This window comes from Manduca sexta, chromosome 19, assembly GCF_014839805.1.
Source record: "Manduca sexta isolate Smith_Timp_Sample1 chromosome 19, JHU_Msex_v1.0, whole genome shotgun sequence".
Classification (NCBI taxonomy): domain Eukaryota; kingdom Metazoa; phylum Arthropoda; class Insecta; order Lepidoptera; family Sphingidae; genus Manduca; species Manduca sexta.
In genome coordinates, this window is record NC_051133.1 from 12,113,792 (window position 1) to 12,133,722 (window position 19,931).

The window sequence follows — 19,931 nt, forward strand, 5'->3', positions numbered from 1 at the left end:
ATTCTGTAATTATTTTGCTAATATAATGTTTACTGTAAAAAGAGCGTTTTACATTATATTATGATTCCGACAATAGCTCTGGCTCTGTTACGTTTTCACATCTCAACCACTAAGCCGATTTCGATGAAATTTGTTACGGAGATAGTTTTTATCCCGGGAAAATATATAACGGGACTTTTATCCCGGAAAACTTTTCACGCGGGCGGAGCAGTGAGTAAAAGTTAGGATTCAAAATTTATTATTACCTAGAACCCTGAACCAATAAAGCATCGTTTTAGGCCCAAGAGTGATGCCTTGTATGTTCAGACCGCACATTAATAACTATGTGTAGTTTAATGGAAATGTCCTTTAAAACTAAAGACAGACTTTTTATATGCAGTAGACTATCAGTTAAGGCACAGGTATTATATAGTATACAGCCGAGTTGGCAGGTAATAAGATAATGCTATTTATGAGTACTGATAAGGATATCTTTATGCATTGTATTTGCATGCGTAATGAACTTAATGGATAGTTATGCAAACATGTATAGTTTATTGCCCGCGGCTCCGTCTGCTTTATAAGTTTTTGCGGGATAAAAGTCCTGGTTTATATTCTTCCGAGATAAAGCGTAGCCTTATAGCACTCATGAGAAATTTGTCTTTCTATTTGTGAAAGACTTTTCAAAATCGGTTTAGTAGTTCCAGACATTAGCTCCTACAAACAATGTTTCAAACTTTCCTCTTTATGATATTATTTTAGATATTAATGTTACCGTATTTTTGGTGTTTGAAATTTTACGTATTTTAAGAAGCCAAGCTTACCTTATCTGCATATATTGTACTGCGGCAATAGACTACAATTAAGCGACTTACAATTTTGATATAACAAACCTATAATTTAGTCATTCAAAAGTTTGCATTGATTGGCTGAAATAGAAAATTCTATAAGAAGGTGGAGGAAAGCATCAAGCTGGTATAATGTCAGAGAGTAGAAGAATGTAATATGTTATTAAAATATCGCAAGAGAAAATAGTATTAGAAGTTAGAACGCAAACTAACACTAACCGATAAACCGCCAAAGAGAAAATAAGTCCGAATTGGAAACGACATATTTTTGAACCTGATTAACGTATACTTTTATTAGTATTCTCTTTAATTAAATTTGCCTTTTTTATATATATCTTAAAAAAAATCCGTTCTTCAGGGTATATTTTTTATATTCGAAATGAAAAATACTTTGGTACGTAATTATTGTTAAATATTACATGATCGTAAATAAAGTAGATGCTTTAGTTAGTAAAAATGTTATTAAGGTATAATATCTAGTTACTTAAGCGATGACAATATCGGCCTATTTACTTAGCGAACCTTAATATCGGATGGGCATCTAGACCGAACCAATATCGGTTAATGTAGAGAAAGGTATATTTCCAGGCAAATATTTGAGTATCTATGAAATATTGGCCATTATGGCTAGACGTAAAACCATCAATAAAGCACTATGAGAAAGATATTTCATACACAAATACTATTGAAACGCTTGCTGTTTGGCTTATGCTGATCCAGATCCTATTGGCACTGTTGTGGTGGGACATATACCATATACATATAAAATCCATCTAAACTGTATTTTCTTTTTAATTTTTTTTTCCTTTTTTATATAAATTTTAATATTAAGTTTTATTACTTATTTATGTTTACAGCCCAATTTGTGGCCAATAAATGTTTTTTTCTTTTTCTTTCTTTTCTATTTTCATGGATTCCTTCAAGAACAAAAATCGAAATAAAATAATTATTAAAATTATAATTATGTCCAGGTACTAGTTTTGTTAGTATTTTTTTTTATAATAAAAGTTGATTGACTTAGCTAGTAAGTCATTTGATAAATTACCCGGTCATAAAGGTGAATAATTTATATATATTATAAAAATGAATCCCTATTTCCCTTGGTCACGCCATCACGCGTGAACGGCTGGACCGATTTTACAATGTTTTTTGTTGTGTTTGTTATTGTCAGGAGAAGGCTCTTATGAAAGAAAAAAATCGAAAAATTGCGCGGAAAATTATAAAACTTTACGAAAATATTAATTTTATATAACTGTCAATTGATTGAAATAACTGTCAGCGATTGACAGAATGCGCGCTGCAAATTCATAGTTAAGACGGGACAACGTCTGTCGTAATGTAATCAGCTAGTTAGTCCATTGAAAAGTTACATTTGGGGTTGCGTTTTTTAGAGGACGCAATTTTATTTTTTTGAAATGTAGGGGGGGTCAGTGTAAAGCCAAAACCAAGTTTGTGGGGTCGCCACCCTTGTCCCACGGCCGCCATCTTGAAAATAGGGGTTGAAATGGTTTTTACTATGTATCTCTTAAACTATTTATCTGACAAAAAAAAAAAAATTATAGATATTTTTTGTTGCAAATTAAATTCTCTACAACTTTGGTCAAGTAACTTTTTGTCGTAGAACTATAAATAAAAAAGTTATAAGCGAAAATGTTAAGAAATTCAATGTTAAGCAATGTCCATTGCAACGTAATTAGAACGTGTGTTTATAAGGTTCATAATACTTTTTTTTGTACTCTCATTACGTACAACACAAACCCGCGGTTGTCGGCTTGTACGCGAATTACTTGGATCCTGAATCGCTTTGGCACAGATGAAGCAATTGTTTGTTGTATGAAGTACTCAAACTGCAACTCCACGGAGGATATCTTAGAGATAGAAGTACTAACTTAGTTTCAGTTCAGCCATGTAATTTATTACTATAAACTAATATATCTAAAATACGCTTCAGTGGCGTAGTTGTGTTACGCTCCGACTGCAGTGCTGAGTTCTTGAGTTCGGACCCGGGTATGACAGTGTTATTAGGCTTTTCTACTCAGTATCACAGCGGCATCTGGAATTTCTGCCAGCTAAGGCGATCGCCCGCATCACATCATGGGATAGAATACGCACGGCGAAAAGTGGGTGCAACAGTTGTACCTCTACCTACCTCTTCGGGGATATAAGGCATGAGGGTGTGTATAGTTTGAAGTTTGAAGATTTGTGAAATCTGTCAACATGCACTACGCCGGCTTAGTGGACTAAGGCCTAAATCCTTCTAATTTTAGAGGAGGCCCCTGCCCAAAATGATGCTTTAGGGCTGGTATTATTAAGCAATAATTAGGAAATAACGCAGGTAAAAACAAAAACCATATATTATTAAGACTAAATGCAATTTATTGTTAGTGTATTGATATTTGAAAATACACAGAAGAAGATGTATTTGATCATATAGAACGTATTGAACTAAGTACAAAAATGTTTATATACTAGTGCCATAATCTAAATATTCATATAACGTGTCATCGAAGGCTAGCCTTCATGCAACAACGCGAGCCGTTTGCACCCGAGTTGCAACACTGCTATGCAGATCGGGAACTAAGCATAATAATAATATCATTACTGTATTATATACTGGCCCACTGTTGGGCACGGGTCTCCTCTACCACGGAGAGGGATTAGACCTTAGTCCACTAGTTAGCCTTGTGCGAACTAAGTATTCTAATCTATTGACTGTGTTATTACTTCAGTTATGCGTGCTAAATTAGATATGCTTAGCTTTTGATCTGCAAACAGCATTATTCGGGTGGAAACTGTCTCACTTTAGTACGATAATATGCAGTATTTCCATAGTCATCTTAAAGTACACTATAAAAATATCACATGCAAAGCGAATAAGTATATAATTATCTAATCGGTATCAAATACTGTCTAAGTAGTTTCATTAAGTACAGAAATAGTAAGCAGATGCAATGAGGTAATGCTTTGTTTATTATCAAAATTAAATGGCTTAACTATAAAATCTCAATGCTTAATTATAACAATTTATTTTTATGGATCTTAATTTTATTCTGTCAAAATAAGTTTACATATAAAACCAAATTGTGATCTCATGTTTTTGAAAAAAGGTTAATTTACACACAGACCTGATGAAATGAATCTTATCAGAACTGTTCTGTTTATTACGAGACATTTTGAACTTTAAAGCCATTAAAACAATTACTCTTTTTTGGGTCGCTAATACAATCACATGCTTCTTACTAACGGGTAATGTAAATGGAAGGATATCACATGAATTCATCTTCGTGTAATATTGAAATAGTCCTATGTTTCATGTATAAAAAATTGTTCTAACAGTTCTTTGGTATTTAAAATGTATTAACAGAGTAAATGACACATAATTATTAAGATGTTTAAAACATTCAAAATATTCAAGGAACTATTATATTTCTCCGCAAATATATAATAACATCTAACATGGAATTGTATTCGTAAATATATGATCGATAGAAGGCATTATTTATTAAATTAAGTAACATATTCCAGAAAAAGAAACTAAAAATAAACTCATAGAAACTTTCTCGCCTCGAGTGTCAAATAGTAAATACGGACGCTGAATGTAAAAATAGATAGTAGAGGTAGTTCATAATTAGGAAGCCTTTTTACAGTCTCCACATTTAGCCTTTCCGTAAATATAGTATTGGAAAGTCGAGCAGTCGACATGACACAACATTATTATTTTTCACAGACTAGGAAAAGTGACCCCACAGCACTTGATAGTAAGTGTTGTAGGATCCGGATAGTGTCCACTGACAGGATGATTACCCCTCGCCAATCGACACAATTATGCCGGCCTGTTTGAAATTGGATATACACTCGATGATCCCAGATCGCGACACGCTTACGTGTCACTATGATGGGTTTTACATCTTGCGTACGATGGTCGATATCCGGGCGGAAAGAAATATCCTAACACTAGGGATTTGTCATTCCTGGGGACTCAGCTGGATAGCTTTAAAAATACTGCAAGTTCGGCTACAATTACAATTAAAGGAATTTGACGTCTATTCCACAAACTGTTTCTGTTTTATTCATTTTTAAGATGGAATTTCTATTGTATAATCAAGGAAATAATTGGCTACATAAATAAATAATTTATCACAATTGTCCTACTTCTTACGTAAATGTACTGTTTAAGAATTTTGCTATAGCACCGAGTGAATCGGCATAATAATCTGGTTTGATAGTTTTGTGTGCCATCATGTCTTCTACCGTAGAGTTTGTAAGTACTAGCAAAGTCTTGAACCCGACTGCTTTTCCCAGGCCAATGTCTTGTTCCATCCTGAAATCAATGACCGATATAAAGCTTGTAATAATGTTATTTCTAGCTCTCGTGGGGCTGTTTGCTCCTTCCTTAAGTTTAATCCAGTAGTCCGATACAAAATAACAATTATATGTTAGTTCTGTAGGAACGAAATGATACGACAACTTGACACAATTACTATACTACCATACTGTAATCGTATATCACCTCAATTTTTAAAATAATTAATGCTTTGCCTGTATTATCTTTTATTTTGATAAATAAATTTTAATTATGATCTAATTATAAAATGCCCTTTAGATCAGTACGTTGAGAAATATATTTCATCATCAGTTAAAATACCATTACGCTGTCGCTCATGAACTATCGATGAATAAACCATTAGGGTCCGTTTACGCTGTAGGCTTTGCAGGTTCAATACAGCCTATCTGATACTTCACAGCTCATTAGGGATGTAATTGGCTGACAATGCAGGATGCACACGCAGTGTTCCGTGACGTAACATTGATTTAGATACCGGGTTTCTTGCTCGATCTATTACGGACACGAGGAAGAGTTAATTGCTTGATGACCTTATTCATAAACATGGTCATTTATTCAACAAATCTTAACCTCTACTGATATTGTGCCTAATGTCATTTATGAATAAGGAATATTTAAAAACAATCCCAGTTCTACTTTTTGTTCATTTGTTGTTCAGTGCATAATAATATGCAATATAGGGTGTGCATGAGTATATTTTTGATTAAAAGTGTGATGTTGCCGCTGCGACGAATTCTCGTAAGAGTATTGGTATTGTCATTAGGGCGCGTAAAATTAAAATTAATTTTATTGATATTTATTTAATTCGAAACATACACTTGTTTATTTTACATCTACCACTCGAGTAACTTATTGAAGTGTTATTTTCCAGAGACTATGTCGTTTTAATTTGTAACGTGATATCAAAATTGCCTTGTGAAACAACTAGTTCAGACTATGTATTACAAGCATTAGCTCGTATCTTCGACTGCATTACAGTCGCGCGGGATAAAAAAACAGTATACACTCAGTGCTACATAGATTTTAGTAACCGAGCAAAGTAAACTGAAGGTCATGGATTGTTTAAGGAACATGAATAATTACCCTTGAATCGAGTAGGAAAATCTCCGTCAATAATTGATCAAGGCCGGAACGATCCGTACCGTCTTATCGTAGAACAATAGATTCATATTAGTAACGCAGGTTATATTCAATAGTAACAATGTTTTGGGCGAGAAAGCATTATCCAAAGGTTTAAGACGGAGTGTTTTGTTGGAGAAAGTCCTTTGGGTAAACCTCATCGCTTTGTCTAAATTTACTAAATAATAATCAACAATTCCGGATAAATATGTGAATGCTAAACTATTTTTAGTATCACGGGCCCTTTGTAAATTTTGGATACCTTTATGGTCATTGTGTGAATATTACAAATCGGCAGAACAGTATACTAAAGTTGTTCATTTATTCCATTATTCATAATATATTATTCATAATTGTTCATTTATTCCATTATTCATAATATATTCATAGGATACAATATTGATCTTACTTAAAAGTTGCCTTAATTTGCAATAGTATCTCATACCTCAATATTATGACATTGTGGGACAGAAAGATTTGAGACTGAACTGGTTGTGCCCTCACATATTTACAGGAGTTATTGATTTATATGTGTGTTGCAGGGACAAAAACTTACATATCTCCAATGAAGAGCACTCTGCTCGGATTTGTAACTCCAGCTCGTTTCATTGCGAATTCTCCGAATGCTTTACCCGGCTTGCCCAGTTGTACCGGTGCTCTGTCCACTTGCTCCACTACTATGTCGGTAAATACACCAGTTCCTGTAATAAATAAAACCTGTCCATATCCCAGGGTATATGATTGTCTTCCTCGTGGTACAGCATGACGGTCTATGGTCGGAAAAATAATTGGCACAATGCAGAAATTAAATCTGCAGCCTATCCTGAGAGTAATGCTGGGGCCACTAATGCATGTTTTTACAATCGTTAACGCTACTGGAAAACAAACAAGTATGGAAATACATATCCTAGTGATACACTTATAAATAGGTTATTTGACGTTTATTATGTTTGATTTTACGATCTTTTAAAATGTTTAACACCAATTAGTACTTAAAGGAAATCCTTCTGTAAAAACAGTATTAAAATTCGATAAGAAATAAAATAGGGCAGTAATTCAAATTTCAAATATTGCTACGTGCAGGAGGGCTTGAAGTAGGGATATCACTCCATATTTTTCTTTGGCACGCATCGTAATGCCCGCTGATGTCACATGCAAGAATTTCGTCTCCTTTTTTTTAACACTCACCCCTATTATCAAAATTCAATGGCTTAAAACTTGTGGATATTTCATCAAATTTAAATGATTTTTATGTTTTAGAATTTACAAGACGTACATATTTTATAAAATTTATAAAAAAATAAGTCAAATAAACTATTGCATATCTCATTTCCATACATTGTAGAATGCATTCACGTCACCACCAATATAAACAGCTAATATTATTTAGACGACATTCCCAATGTAATCCTTTAAAATGATCCTAAATCACTTTTGATTTACTGCAACGCAAATACATATATTTTACAACGCGTTTTTATCTCCCTTTCTACCTCGTTAGGTATGAATAACCGGCCGGATCCAACAAAAAAATGTTTCAATTCGAAAATGAAATTCCGATGCAGCATTCAATGGGGATGGTACTTAAATTTTTAATTGTGCTGAATTTTTTATTAATATTGAACTGAAAACTTTCATGTATTTTGAGCTGGTTTTGCTGGAATTCATTTTCATTTTATTTACATTTCGAAGAATGATAAATTTTATATTGCAAACGTGAAGGTGTGAAAGAATTTTAAAATCATGTATAAAAATGGAGGTGAAAACAAAGAAATGCACGAGAGAAATAAATTATTAATTAATCATTATAAGAAAAATGATTAAGCGAATAAATATTTTAAAAAGGTGAAAATGTAGGATACTACTAATACCTTCCAGTAATAAAAGGTGAAATTTTCCGAAAGAGAACCTGACAACATATCGGTACTAAATACTAATACACATAAATGCAGTCTGTAAATTGTTCTAATTATAATTAGATTCTAAATAAAGGGAAACCGGCTGGAATCAGGTTATATGCATCCTTTGTTACTGATATATTCATCAACGAGCTTTAGTTAGCAGAAATCGTATTTGTATCCATTCTTTGGGATTAAGCTAATTCCTTACCAAATTTGATCAAAACCATTTCAGTACTTAAGCCAAAATAAAGTAACGTCGTAGTAACTTTCTAATTTATATTTAACTCATGGACTATCCAATTAAAGAAAGTCTTACCTAACGCCAAGCATCCAGGCTTCAAAGGGACCACTCTGTCAGTAGCGCCATTGAGGAATAGCACGTCAGGTCGCTTTAAATAAGTAATCGCTTTGTACAATTTGGGCAGATTGACTTTAAAGTCACTGTCGAACACCACCGCGCCAATTTCTTCATCATCTTCTAGGAACTTAAGGAACTCTCCGTAGAACTCAGGACCTACATCTGGCTGTAGGAATTATTAGATAATTATTAGATGTATCATTGCAAAATAAAATTAACCATCATGCTATAAATTATTATTGCAAATACTAAATATTATTCTGGTCTAATCTTGTGATATTGCGCATTTAAAAATAAAAGGATCATTGGAACTTTTTGTTTGTTTATTTTTTTTTTATACGTGTACGACAAGGGAAATAAAGCAAAGGAATTTGAGATATAACCACCAATCGTATAAAATGCTACATATTTTTCGATTCACACCAGTTATTTCTGAGAATGAAGTGTTTTGATTACGCGAAATGAGTGTTAAATACTCAGAAACTTAATTTTTTTACTATATGAAAGATAATTCGCTGTTATTATATTATTTTTGTATTATTAATGTAATTCAATTTCAAAATACAAGGAAAAATTATGTAAACTGCTAAAAATACAAGTAATATTTTACTTAAAAAAAAACATAATTACAAACTAATTATATAAAGTTATGGTTTCAAAACGGAATTGCATTTTATAAATATAATGCGGCGTCTCCAGACTTATGCAAAGGGGCTCGCGCAACTTGTGGTTGATATAATTTAAATATTAATTATATGAATATCAAAGTTTGTCGAGGAAGATAGTTTTCTCTGTTTTGAAATACTACTTCCTTTAAATTTTCTCTGCAACTTCGTTAGAACTTTATGGAAATTTTCTGTGAAAAGTTTAAATAAAAATATAGGGTGTAATTCATACAATAGTAAGCATTCTAACTTGGGGTACTGATTTGTGGTAAACAAATTCAAATGGAAGAGTTTAAATGATCCCTTTCACCGATAAGCTTAACAAAAGTACTGTAAAATTACTAATTACTGTATTCATTTTAATTGGCGCAATGAAGTTATTTATCTAAATTGAAATTTGGGCAGATTGTTTCGTCTACTTATTTTAATTGTTCGAATTAAATATTGCACATGGACAACAAGAGTCCCAATAATAGATATTTTATTAGTATTAGAATAAAGGCCATAGTTTACTCTTCTCCAAGCAGCTTCTGTAATATAGCTTTTCAAATTAGTACTCGGATTATTGAAAATATCACATACAAAATATGTGAGAAATTATACATAATTATAAAATACGATTCAACTAGTGACATCTGTACATATTATAAAACAAAGTCTCCAAAAGCTGCCTGAATGTGATCGATTTTCTCAAAATCTACTAAACAGATTTTTTTACGGTTTTTCTAAAAGGTAGTGCAATTCTTGAAGGAGGTTTAAGTGCTACTTTTTACCTTAGAATTCCCATGGGGTGTTTATGTTGGAAAAACTTTGTGACATATTAATTTCCATGCGGGTGAATCCGTAGGCAGAGTTAGTTTAAAATAAAGCAAGCACCTTTCCTTTTCTTCCATTGGCAACAAACATTTTACTTACACCTTGTTTGCATTTAAATCCGTGAGCCTCCAAAACGTGGATTGTCTCCTCACACGTCACACAATATACAGTTTTGTCGAAGTTCACTGATTTTAAATATTCAGCTATCGCCAGCGACGGAATTGTGAGGTTCGCCTGAAAATAAACAGAAATTTAAAAGAACAACAAGGGGCCTTACGCTAGAGCAAAAGTTTATTTTAGTTATTACTTTTTTCAACTGTGTAAAGTAAATTATAACCTAAAGGAATATAGAAGTCTAACAAAATCCAAATTTATCAAGTACTGTAATTTTAATTTCATGCTATGAATTTTATCCGCTGTTTAAAGAATCAGTCCAAACAAACTTATCAAGTCCAACAATTAATACCAACTACGTTGAGTTTTAATGAAAAGATACTCACAAAACCATTATCAATTCCTGAAGCTTTGAACTGGGCTTCATAATTAGCTCTGGTCCTTAAACTATTGTTCGATACGAAATTTACCGTCTTCCCATGTTTCTTCATGAAGTTAAAGAAGTCTGATGACCCTGGTAACGGTCCTTTTGACCATATGACGCCTGTAAACGAAATATTGTGAAAAATTGTTTCGGAGTCTCAATCACTTTCTAAATGTTTAGTGGTGTGTTTCGCTTATCTTATGTAGTTGGTTTACATAAGCCTTATTTTGATTCCTAGAGCCTTCTTGTTATCAAGTTATTCTCAAAATCAGACACGAGGTAATGTTATAAAATCGTAATGTTGAAATAAAACTATTTTATCGCAGTGTCTTATATTATGATTTTCTCCCGATGTTTCAAAGACTGCAGCCTTCATGGTCACAGAGCAGACTCCGCCCTATATTTTTATTATAATGTAAAAAACCTCGATGAAATCCGAAAAATAATTTTATTTCGTTGTCGATAAGAAATCATTATTATAACATATTTTTTAAAATCCTACATCGCTAATTTGCCGACATTTCCCCACGCTCCAAATATCTACTGCACACTGTTTTGCTATTCAATCTGTAAACTGAATGTCTAACGGCACGATGCAACCGTCCTTTTAAAATTTGCATGAACTTCGGCAGTCGACCTACAAAGCGGAAATTCGGGAACACCGCCCACTGAATATCGTCTAAAAGATGAATGACACACTTTCTGCTACGGTTGTTTATATATTTAAATACCGTGAGGTCTGTACGTTCTGGTAAACCTCTAAGGCGATGTCAAAAGATCATAAAGCGACGTGTTTCTGTTTGAAGGACTTTGTTAGCGTAATATGAATGTGAAACTTTGGATGAATCCTTCTTAGTCGAATTTTGGCCACGGCGATCAATTTTAATGGAGATCAGCTGGATATACAGGATATATTAAAGTGCATAAGTGTGTGTGCAATAAACAGGTGCACTCTCTGTGTCTTCACTCTCATTGGCCGGTGCGACGGCAATCCTATATGACCGGAGAAAGATCAGGCGCAGGATCAATGACTGTACTTGATTTCTGAGGCACGATGGTATCACACCGCTACCTTCCCGTTTGAGCTGCGACTGAGTAATTTTTAATATCGAAAAACCCAGTCACAATTATTTTTGGCTACATCCAGGACTGACCTCGAATTCCATACTCCGGTCTGACACTGAGTAAAAAATTTCAATATCACTTTGCCCGACCCGGGGTTCGACCTTGACACCTCAGCACTGCATTCGTACACACAACTACGCCATCGAAGAAGTCGATACTATAAAACAATATCCTTAAAAACTGGTGTAATTACTTTCAAAATTATACTATCCATCAGGAAGTAATTTGCCGTAATGTATTTAATTGCATTGTCATTACATTCAACATTTGAACTCATTAATTTTGTGTAATGAACTTGTTCTTTACGAGAGACCTTGAACCAGTCACTTTAATATTGTTTGAAGAGTTTAAACGCTTTGCTTGACCTGTGCCGTACTTAGGGTTTATATTCCAAGGAAAGAAAATGAATTTTTAGATCAAATTTCACAAGACTCCAGTACAATTTGAATGTTAATTTTTAACCGACTAGACTGTATAAAGAAGATGGATGATATGACCTTAGATACGTGAATCCGTCTAAATAAATCAAATTAAATTTTGAGATCATGTTGTAATGTGACTTTCTTTTTTCTTATAAGTAAAGTTAAATGATACAATATTATTTAGCACAGCCTCCTATAAGTGATAGAAATGCCAAAGAACAGCGCGTTCAAAAAAACTCTCAACCTTTTTTAGTAGATATTTTTTATTTTATATTGATTTACCCAATATGGTGATACACTCGCCCCCTATCACATTATGAAACGGAACACGATTGACGAAAAGTGGGTGCCGTGGTTGCGCCTCTGTATACCCCTTCTGGGATAAATTCGTGATGTGTTTGTGTGTGTGATTTCATTTTAAAAAATTTTCAAATTATAAATTTCTAGTCGACCCCACAAACGATGTCCTGTCTACTATAATTAAATTTGCAGCGCGCATTCTGTCAATCGCTAAAATTAACTTTTCTTAAATTTTCTAACGTTCCGCTCAACTTCCTTAATTTTTTCTTTTATAAGGTCCTTCTTCTGACAATAACACAAAAATAAAAAAATAGTGACATGGGTCCAGACGTTTAAACGTGATGGCGACAACATTTTCATACATCCCTTATCTATAAAACTGGTTTGAGTTGAATGTATATAACGGGAAATTATCAAACACATCAACAAAGATCGTACTTCCTCCAAGATTATTATTAATTAACACTAAAACCTCACTGCTGTGTGGCGTCATGGCATTTGATAGTAATAATGAGTAATGTGGAATATTAGCCCAATTAGATCATAATTACAACGAATTATTGCAACTTATGAAGGATAATAACGAAAATAATGGCTGATTCTCGCAAATACGAGTAACTTTTATTACATTTTTGATTGTATTTTTTTAGGAACAAGTGGGTTGATTTTAGTATTAAAATATATGAAAATATAAATTGTTATCATGTAACTCCTTACACTATTACTATACATATTATAAAACAAAGTCCCCTTTTTTGCCTGTCTGTATGCTATCGATTTTCTCAAAATCTACTGAACTGATTTTTATAAAATATGATGTGGAGATATTTTAGAACCCTGGAAAGATTATAGGCTACTTTTTATGCCGGAAAACTGCTTCACGCAGGTGAAGCCGCGACCAAAAGCTAGTATTATAAATGCGAATGTTTGTAAACGTAGTAAAAAGTAAACGGATTTGTATGTAATTCCGCACACGATTCGACCATTACTTGGAAAAACATATAGGCTACTTTTTAACTATAATATTAATTTGCTGCCATGGGAAATTATGTTTTTTTTAATTTGATTTTTTTTAATAGATGGCGTTGACATCGTACAGTCTTTAAGGAACTTTTATTGCGACGAAACTTTTATAACGCGGGCGAAGTCACGAGCAATACCTAGTTATGTACAAAACTGCATCGAATAGATGACATTTAAAAACATATTAGATGCTGGATATACAGGGTATTTTATTTCCGAAAAGCAACGATGTTATACTGGAAAAAAGCTTTAAATTAAATCAAGCCACAACCAAAATCTGTTGTCTCATAAAGTTTATTCCGAAACAGAATCACAGAACAAGTAAATATTAGGAAAGGTTAGTTTTAATTTGGACACATAAATAACGCTGACCTAACCTCAATCATAGATTGTAGGAGATAGCGTGTTATCATCTGACATTGGCTTACTGATAAGGAGTTTATTACGCATTATATTTATTTTATTCGGAGTTCGTCGATAATCTTCATAACTAAGTTGATAATTTCATGTACGTAGTCGCGTCTTTTTTTACAAAATCGCATGATAAGCAAGTCATTAGCCTGATGATAAGTACATGGATATAAGCAACGTCATCCAGACTTTTCAATTGTAAGGTATTGCATAACAATTAACACAGCACTAGGATCCTGTCTCGATTTTTTTGTATCTCAGACCTCGTAGTCCACACCAGGGAAAACCTGCAAATGGAATACTGGAATCCTGTGGGTGAGCGACTGCGAGGATCTTGGGGAAAGATGGGAATGCATAGCCGGGCAGGAAGTGTAAGGGAAGGATCAGGAAAGCTCTAAGACTGAGAGGGGGAGAGAGAGGGAAGAAGGCCAGGTAAAGTTCGCGAGCCCATATAGGTCTCAGTGTGAATTGGCAACTATGAGGTAAACACTCTTAACTGCATACTCAGGGCGGTGACCAATGTCCCCCGTGTATGGGCTTGTATTCGGTGTGGAGACCGTGCGCACATTGTCTCAATGTTAGGTCTTATAGCACTACTGATATGCCAAATACCATTAGAAAGCATGAACACTTAAGAATCATACGTGGCTACATCAGATTTGGGTCTTCGGAAAATGTTTAGCGATTTATTCTTTATTTAAACCCTGCTGACTATACTAAAGGTGTCCTAGAAGCTTTCCAGATCTTGTTGGTGTTAAATATCATTTTGTAAGTAATCAACTGACAACACCTGTTCGTTAAATTTAGACGTTGAAGACCTTTTGATAAATATGTTTGTGCCTCAAAACAACATTATTGACAATAATATATTTTATAATGTAACGATCAAAGGTTGGTCGTAGTTGTGTATAATTTGGGTAAATTATAGCATTGTGGGTAAACAGACTGTAATTTATCAGATTCTGTGGCATCTGAGATAGCATGTTCGCTTTTTTCCGAGGTATATTATGGTAAATTATATGATCTAAATGGAGTTTAGGTATAATGGGCCCCTTTGTATTTCATGATACTACGATAGAATATTTGTATTATAAGGAACTAAGACGATGTGTGTCAGGTGTATTAATCTATACCTTCACAATCATAAAGAAGAAAGCAGGGATAGGAGTTAATGGAAATCCGGCAATTTTACAACACTAGAATATAGCTGGTACCTACTTCGACTATTCTATGAGATGGTCGTACGATCCAGGTCGATCCGATAATCATGCCATAAGCAACGGTCTAAAGTGGTCGAGTCTCTTTTCACTTCTCCCCGACTTAGTGTCAGAATCTATCTTCCTACTAAGCAATGTAGAAGCACTTCACCTAATGAGTAAATTTTGTTTTTTTTCAATTCTTCTTCATAAAACCATTTTACATCTAAACATTTAGTAGTTCCTTTATATAACTATCTCTTTCTTTACTATCTTCATAGTAGCAAAATCTTATTATAGATACACTTTCCACAATTTACATTCACTAACAATTAAATGCCTGATAACGGTAATTGTTTAGTTCATCTCTTTGATCGTAAAATTATAGTTTAGTAGGCTTGTTTTACTATCAGAATTTGAATGCCACTTTCAGATATTAATAATTGCTTTGTACCGAGTACTGCTTACAGCGTAGAACTTTCGTGTGATTTGCCAGTCGATCGTATTCGTCGAAGTATAAAGTAAAATTGATTCTAGATTTCTATTTTATAAAATAGCTTTGAAAATCATAATGTTTTGGGACAATTCTCAGATGGAGAATTAAAATAAATGTGTGTTTCTATATTATCTAAGTTGGACTGAATTGCAATTTGAGTTCTTTTATTATTTATCTATATGCTGCAGCCTGTTGTATAAAGAGATGAATATAAGCTTGGCAAACCAAGGTCGTATTGGTTTCACTATCAACTACTTCGACTCTTTATTCACGAACATTTCCTTTCCCTGCTATCTCTAGAGGGCATGGCAAGTCTAAAATTTAATTTGTGTTATCTATTTGCGTCCTATTTAGTGAATTTCGGCTTTTCCTAATTATTTTCGCACTTGACAACATCTAGATTTGGGTTGTGAATATCTTGAAGTCACCTCGTCTGTTTCAAGAGTTAGTGTAATTGTATTTGGCACAAACGTTTGTTTAATTTGTATCTCAAAATACAATTGAAATACCAAATATTTTATACACAAACGACTAATTTATTCAAAAACCGAGGGTATTGCTCCTTCGTCCTTATTTCATGCTATAAGATTATTTGCCTCAAAGACCATGCATTGAAATCTAAATATCCTTAGAAATCTTATTCATTATTACGTGTTACGTGATTGATACACATAGATAAAGTACAAATGAGCTGACTGGGTCGTCTCGGATCGTCTACAATCATAGTTATGCGACGTCAAATTAGTTTTGCGCTTTAAACAGCAAACGAAATGTTTTGAGGATCTATATTTTTCTCTACTTTAATATATAATTTCTCTAATTTAATACATTATTTTTACTTCCCTAAGTATGTTAAACCTTTGTCTACCCCTGAATAGGGTAAAGGGCTGCTACGTCTATGTTTATGTTCTTTTCCTTTGAGGTCAGCAATGCATTCACGATACCTTTGACTTTTCAATTAAAGACAGTGCTAATCACTTACCATCGCTTTATATAGGTCAACTGACTTGCTTGTTTGCTGACCTACAGCTATAAAGATATTGCTCTAATTGAATGCTAAAAAGAAAACTATGAGGGATTGTACAACCTCACTACCACTCTAATATTATAAATTCGAAAATTAGTGGAATTGTTTGTCTCTGTTAGAACTAAGAAAGAACTGAACGGATTTAGATGAAATTTGGCAATCGGGTAGACCATGTTCTAAATTAACATATGGGCTACTTTTATCCCGATAAGTTGCTCCCATGGGATAAAATGGAATTTTTAAATAGATGGTGCTGTTGAAGTAAAGTACTTTAGTTGCGGTAATACTTCACGCGGGGAATGCCGCAATCAACACTTAGTTACAAATATTTTATAGTTCATGATAGCGGGTCATTATTCTTTAATTTAATATACGAATGCACTATATGCATAAACTTACATATTGACATGAAAACTTCTAAATTAAGAGACAATTTAAAAATCAGTTATTTTTTTCTCGTTTCGTAAATAAACAATTTTTTACCTTTCCACCTCTCTTTTATTCATCAGTATTCAAACATCTATTGTTATTCAAATTAAGGATACGGTAAGGAAGATACATGAATAATTACACCAACGGGTTCGTTGAAAAAATCAGAAGAAAACCAGAATCGTGATAAGAAAATCGATGTTAACGCATAGTATGTATCTAGTTTTTAGTTTTTGGACATATAATGCCACAAGAATATCATTATTATTAAATAAATGGAAGAACCAGTTCGTTAATACGAAATGAATATTTTCTAATAATCGTAAATACAATACTGGTTCGAAAGGTGTCAAAATTTGCGTACCATTTGAAAGAGTTGAATTAAAATACTTTTGAATGGTAAAAGTACGTACATCCAGTAGTCAAATATATGCTGACTTAGCCCGGCATTACAATTAAAGTCTTGTTTCTTGTGTATGTTTAACATTTACAGTGTGCGATCTTAGGAAAAAAATAAAGCGTGCTTTGAACCCACGATATTATTTTGAATCCAGCTCATCGATTGTGCCTAAAACAAGGTCTAATAATAAATAATGAATTACACAAACATCTCATAATTATTAATACAATTTCGATGGCTTTCAATACATACTACATAATTACTTATTCGAACTAAACGTAGAAACGTTTAGTTGGTAATGAAGCGGGCTTAGTTTTACCAAACCAACAATAAAATATGAATAATAACTTGCATTGAAGTATTTAGAATGATATGTTATAGAACTTATAAATAATGAATGATGCGGAAAACATTCTAAGTTTACTAAATCATTGCTTCATTTTGTACGCAAATTATATTTGTTTTGCCGTGTTTTGAGGTCATAGGTTGCTGATACCGTTGTCTCGAGATTTGCATCTTAGCGCGAGGTCTAGATGTTTAGTTCTATTGCTAAACATAGTATTATATGTAAAGAAGAATTGGGTATTTAATAAATAATTATTAAGCATACATGAATGCACAATGAGATGTAATATTATGATCATAATCTACCTAAGATTATAAATCAAACAACACAAACAAAATCAACTATGCAGCAACAAAGGACAAATTATTATGTCAAAACTAACTCCTGGATCACGACGGTTTATTTGTACTTATTCCATAAACAGCTGTTGCTACGACTATAAGTATTAATTTTGCGTAGCAAAAATTTTACTTACCATCACAATCAGAAAACACATGATCAAATGAATCAAGGAAATTTTGCACTTCACTCTTCCCAAGCTCTAACAAATTCACAGGTACGGATTCCATAATGACACAACACGTGTATTCCTAACCTAGTTGCGTCGGGCACTGCGCCCGCGTCACACAAACGCAAATATAAACGTAGTATATTTATAATTGTTTCCATTGGCTTCCGAGCGGTGGCGTCATGCGTGCGATTAATGATTATGATTGGTTCCTTCATAATCCGCTAGAGGCACTAGTATTTCGGAAGTCTCTGATATTATTATGCAATATAAAAGGAAATATTTTATTAATGATACTTTTGTAAATAGCACATAACTTGAAGAATCAGAGTCTTGTCCTTTCAGAGAGTGCGTCATAAAATGATGCAGGTAAGTGATTGCAATTCCTTTATTACCAATCTGCAGTCCAACTTAATACCATACTTCCAAAGTTATTGGCAACTGGCGATTCCTCTGTTAAAGTAGAAACGGCACGGGATTAATAAAACGGGGTAGAGCCTTTTGGAGTATTGAAATGGACAGCTGATATTTGCTTTACTTAAATCATTAAATACTTAATAAGTAAGTGTATAAGGCTATCTTTTGTATTAAAATCGAAACGCAAAGAAAATAACTATTAGAAGTGACACCTGCAGTAATTTCCAATAAACTGAACATGACAATTAGGACAGTGACAAAAGAGGTAATATTTCGTAGCAAAACTAAATAGGTCGAACAAAAGTCTAGTGGTAATTAGTAAGCATGATGTTATTAATAAATGATGGTATATAAATAATTATGCATCGGTATCATTGTGAAGAGAAATAGCGAGGTTCACTGAAATTATTTGTTGAATTTATTACTATTTTACGAATAATAAATCAGCATAATAAACCGTTGTAAATACAATATATTTAAAATAGGTTTGGTAATTAATACTCATTTGTAAATTAAATAATACAGTGTTAGTAAATACAGAATTAATTGGTAATTATAGCAAATAAATTTTAGACATTGAAGTGTATATTCAATCTTGATGATCAGTCTAGTTATCAAATGCAACTTAATCTGGCGTAGACCTAATTAAGTAATACACATGATATTACGTTACAAATTTATCTATACATCTTTATGTCCTTCATCAATCAAAATATAGTTAACATTCGACGAAAGGTAAATGAACTACTTTCATAAACATATTGCCACACAGTTCGTATTTGTTCTTTACATTTCAAAATGTTTTCGAAACTCCATTCAAAACATTTCAATTCTGTGAAATGTTTGCGGTAATCTACAAAACGCTGTTACAGTTTGTTTTTATGAAACAAAACTTGGTAATAATAAATGTATTTGAAACAATAGACGTAAATTGGTTTCATTTTTTAATTTATTAAACTGTTCATTTCGATATAGGTACTGTTTGCATTAAACTTCTAGTCAACGAGCAAGTGGATTACTTGATGGTAAGTGAGCATAATTGTTTATCGATTCTTCTAACATTAGAGGACTCTATGGCTGTTAACCTTGGAAAAAAGCAATACTGGTCAACTCAAGTGAATGACACTGTAATGATGTGACAGCAAAATAGTCGCTTATCAGCTCTCTTTGGTTTTCTCTGAAATTGATTCTTCCCGAATGGCACTAGATCTTGCTTCGGTTAAATAAAGAGAATGGATTTTGCATATCTGTGCCATGTTGCG

The 19,931-nt window shown here is 33.2% G+C and overlaps 1 protein-coding gene across 1 annotated transcript; it reads right to left on the minus strand.

The window, feature by feature from the left end:
- Positions 1–3,180: 3,180 nt before the first annotated feature.
- LOC115440346 (phosphoglycolate phosphatase 1A, chloroplastic) lies at positions 3,181–18,415 on the minus strand. The gene is made up of 6 exons (XM_030164606.2): positions 18,220–18,415; positions 10,532–10,689; positions 10,131–10,265; positions 8,509–8,716; positions 6,848–6,992; positions 3,181–5,148 (listed from the first exon to the last, which is right to left on the minus strand). Exons 1-6 carry the CDS (start codon positions 18,311–18,313, stop codon positions 4,983–4,985), a joined length of 906 nt encoding a protein of 301 aa, XP_030020466.1. The 5' UTR covers positions 18,314–18,415; the 3' UTR covers positions 3,181–4,982.
- Between the last annotated feature and the right edge of the window lie 1,516 nt (positions 18,416–19,931).

Coding starts and splice junctions, on each gene's coding strand:
- LOC115440346 (XM_030164606.2), bottom strand. CDS start 18,313: ATGGAATCCGTACCTGTGAATTTGTTAGAGCTTGGGAAGAGTGAAGTG. Junction 8,717..10,130: donor GATTTAAATGCAAACAAGGT/GTAAGTAAAATG, acceptor TAATTCCTACAG/CCAGATGTAGGTCCTGAGTT. Junction 5,149..6,847: donor GTGCTCTTCATTGGAGATAT/GTAAGTTTTTGT, acceptor CATTGATTTCAG/GATGGAACAAGACATTGGCC.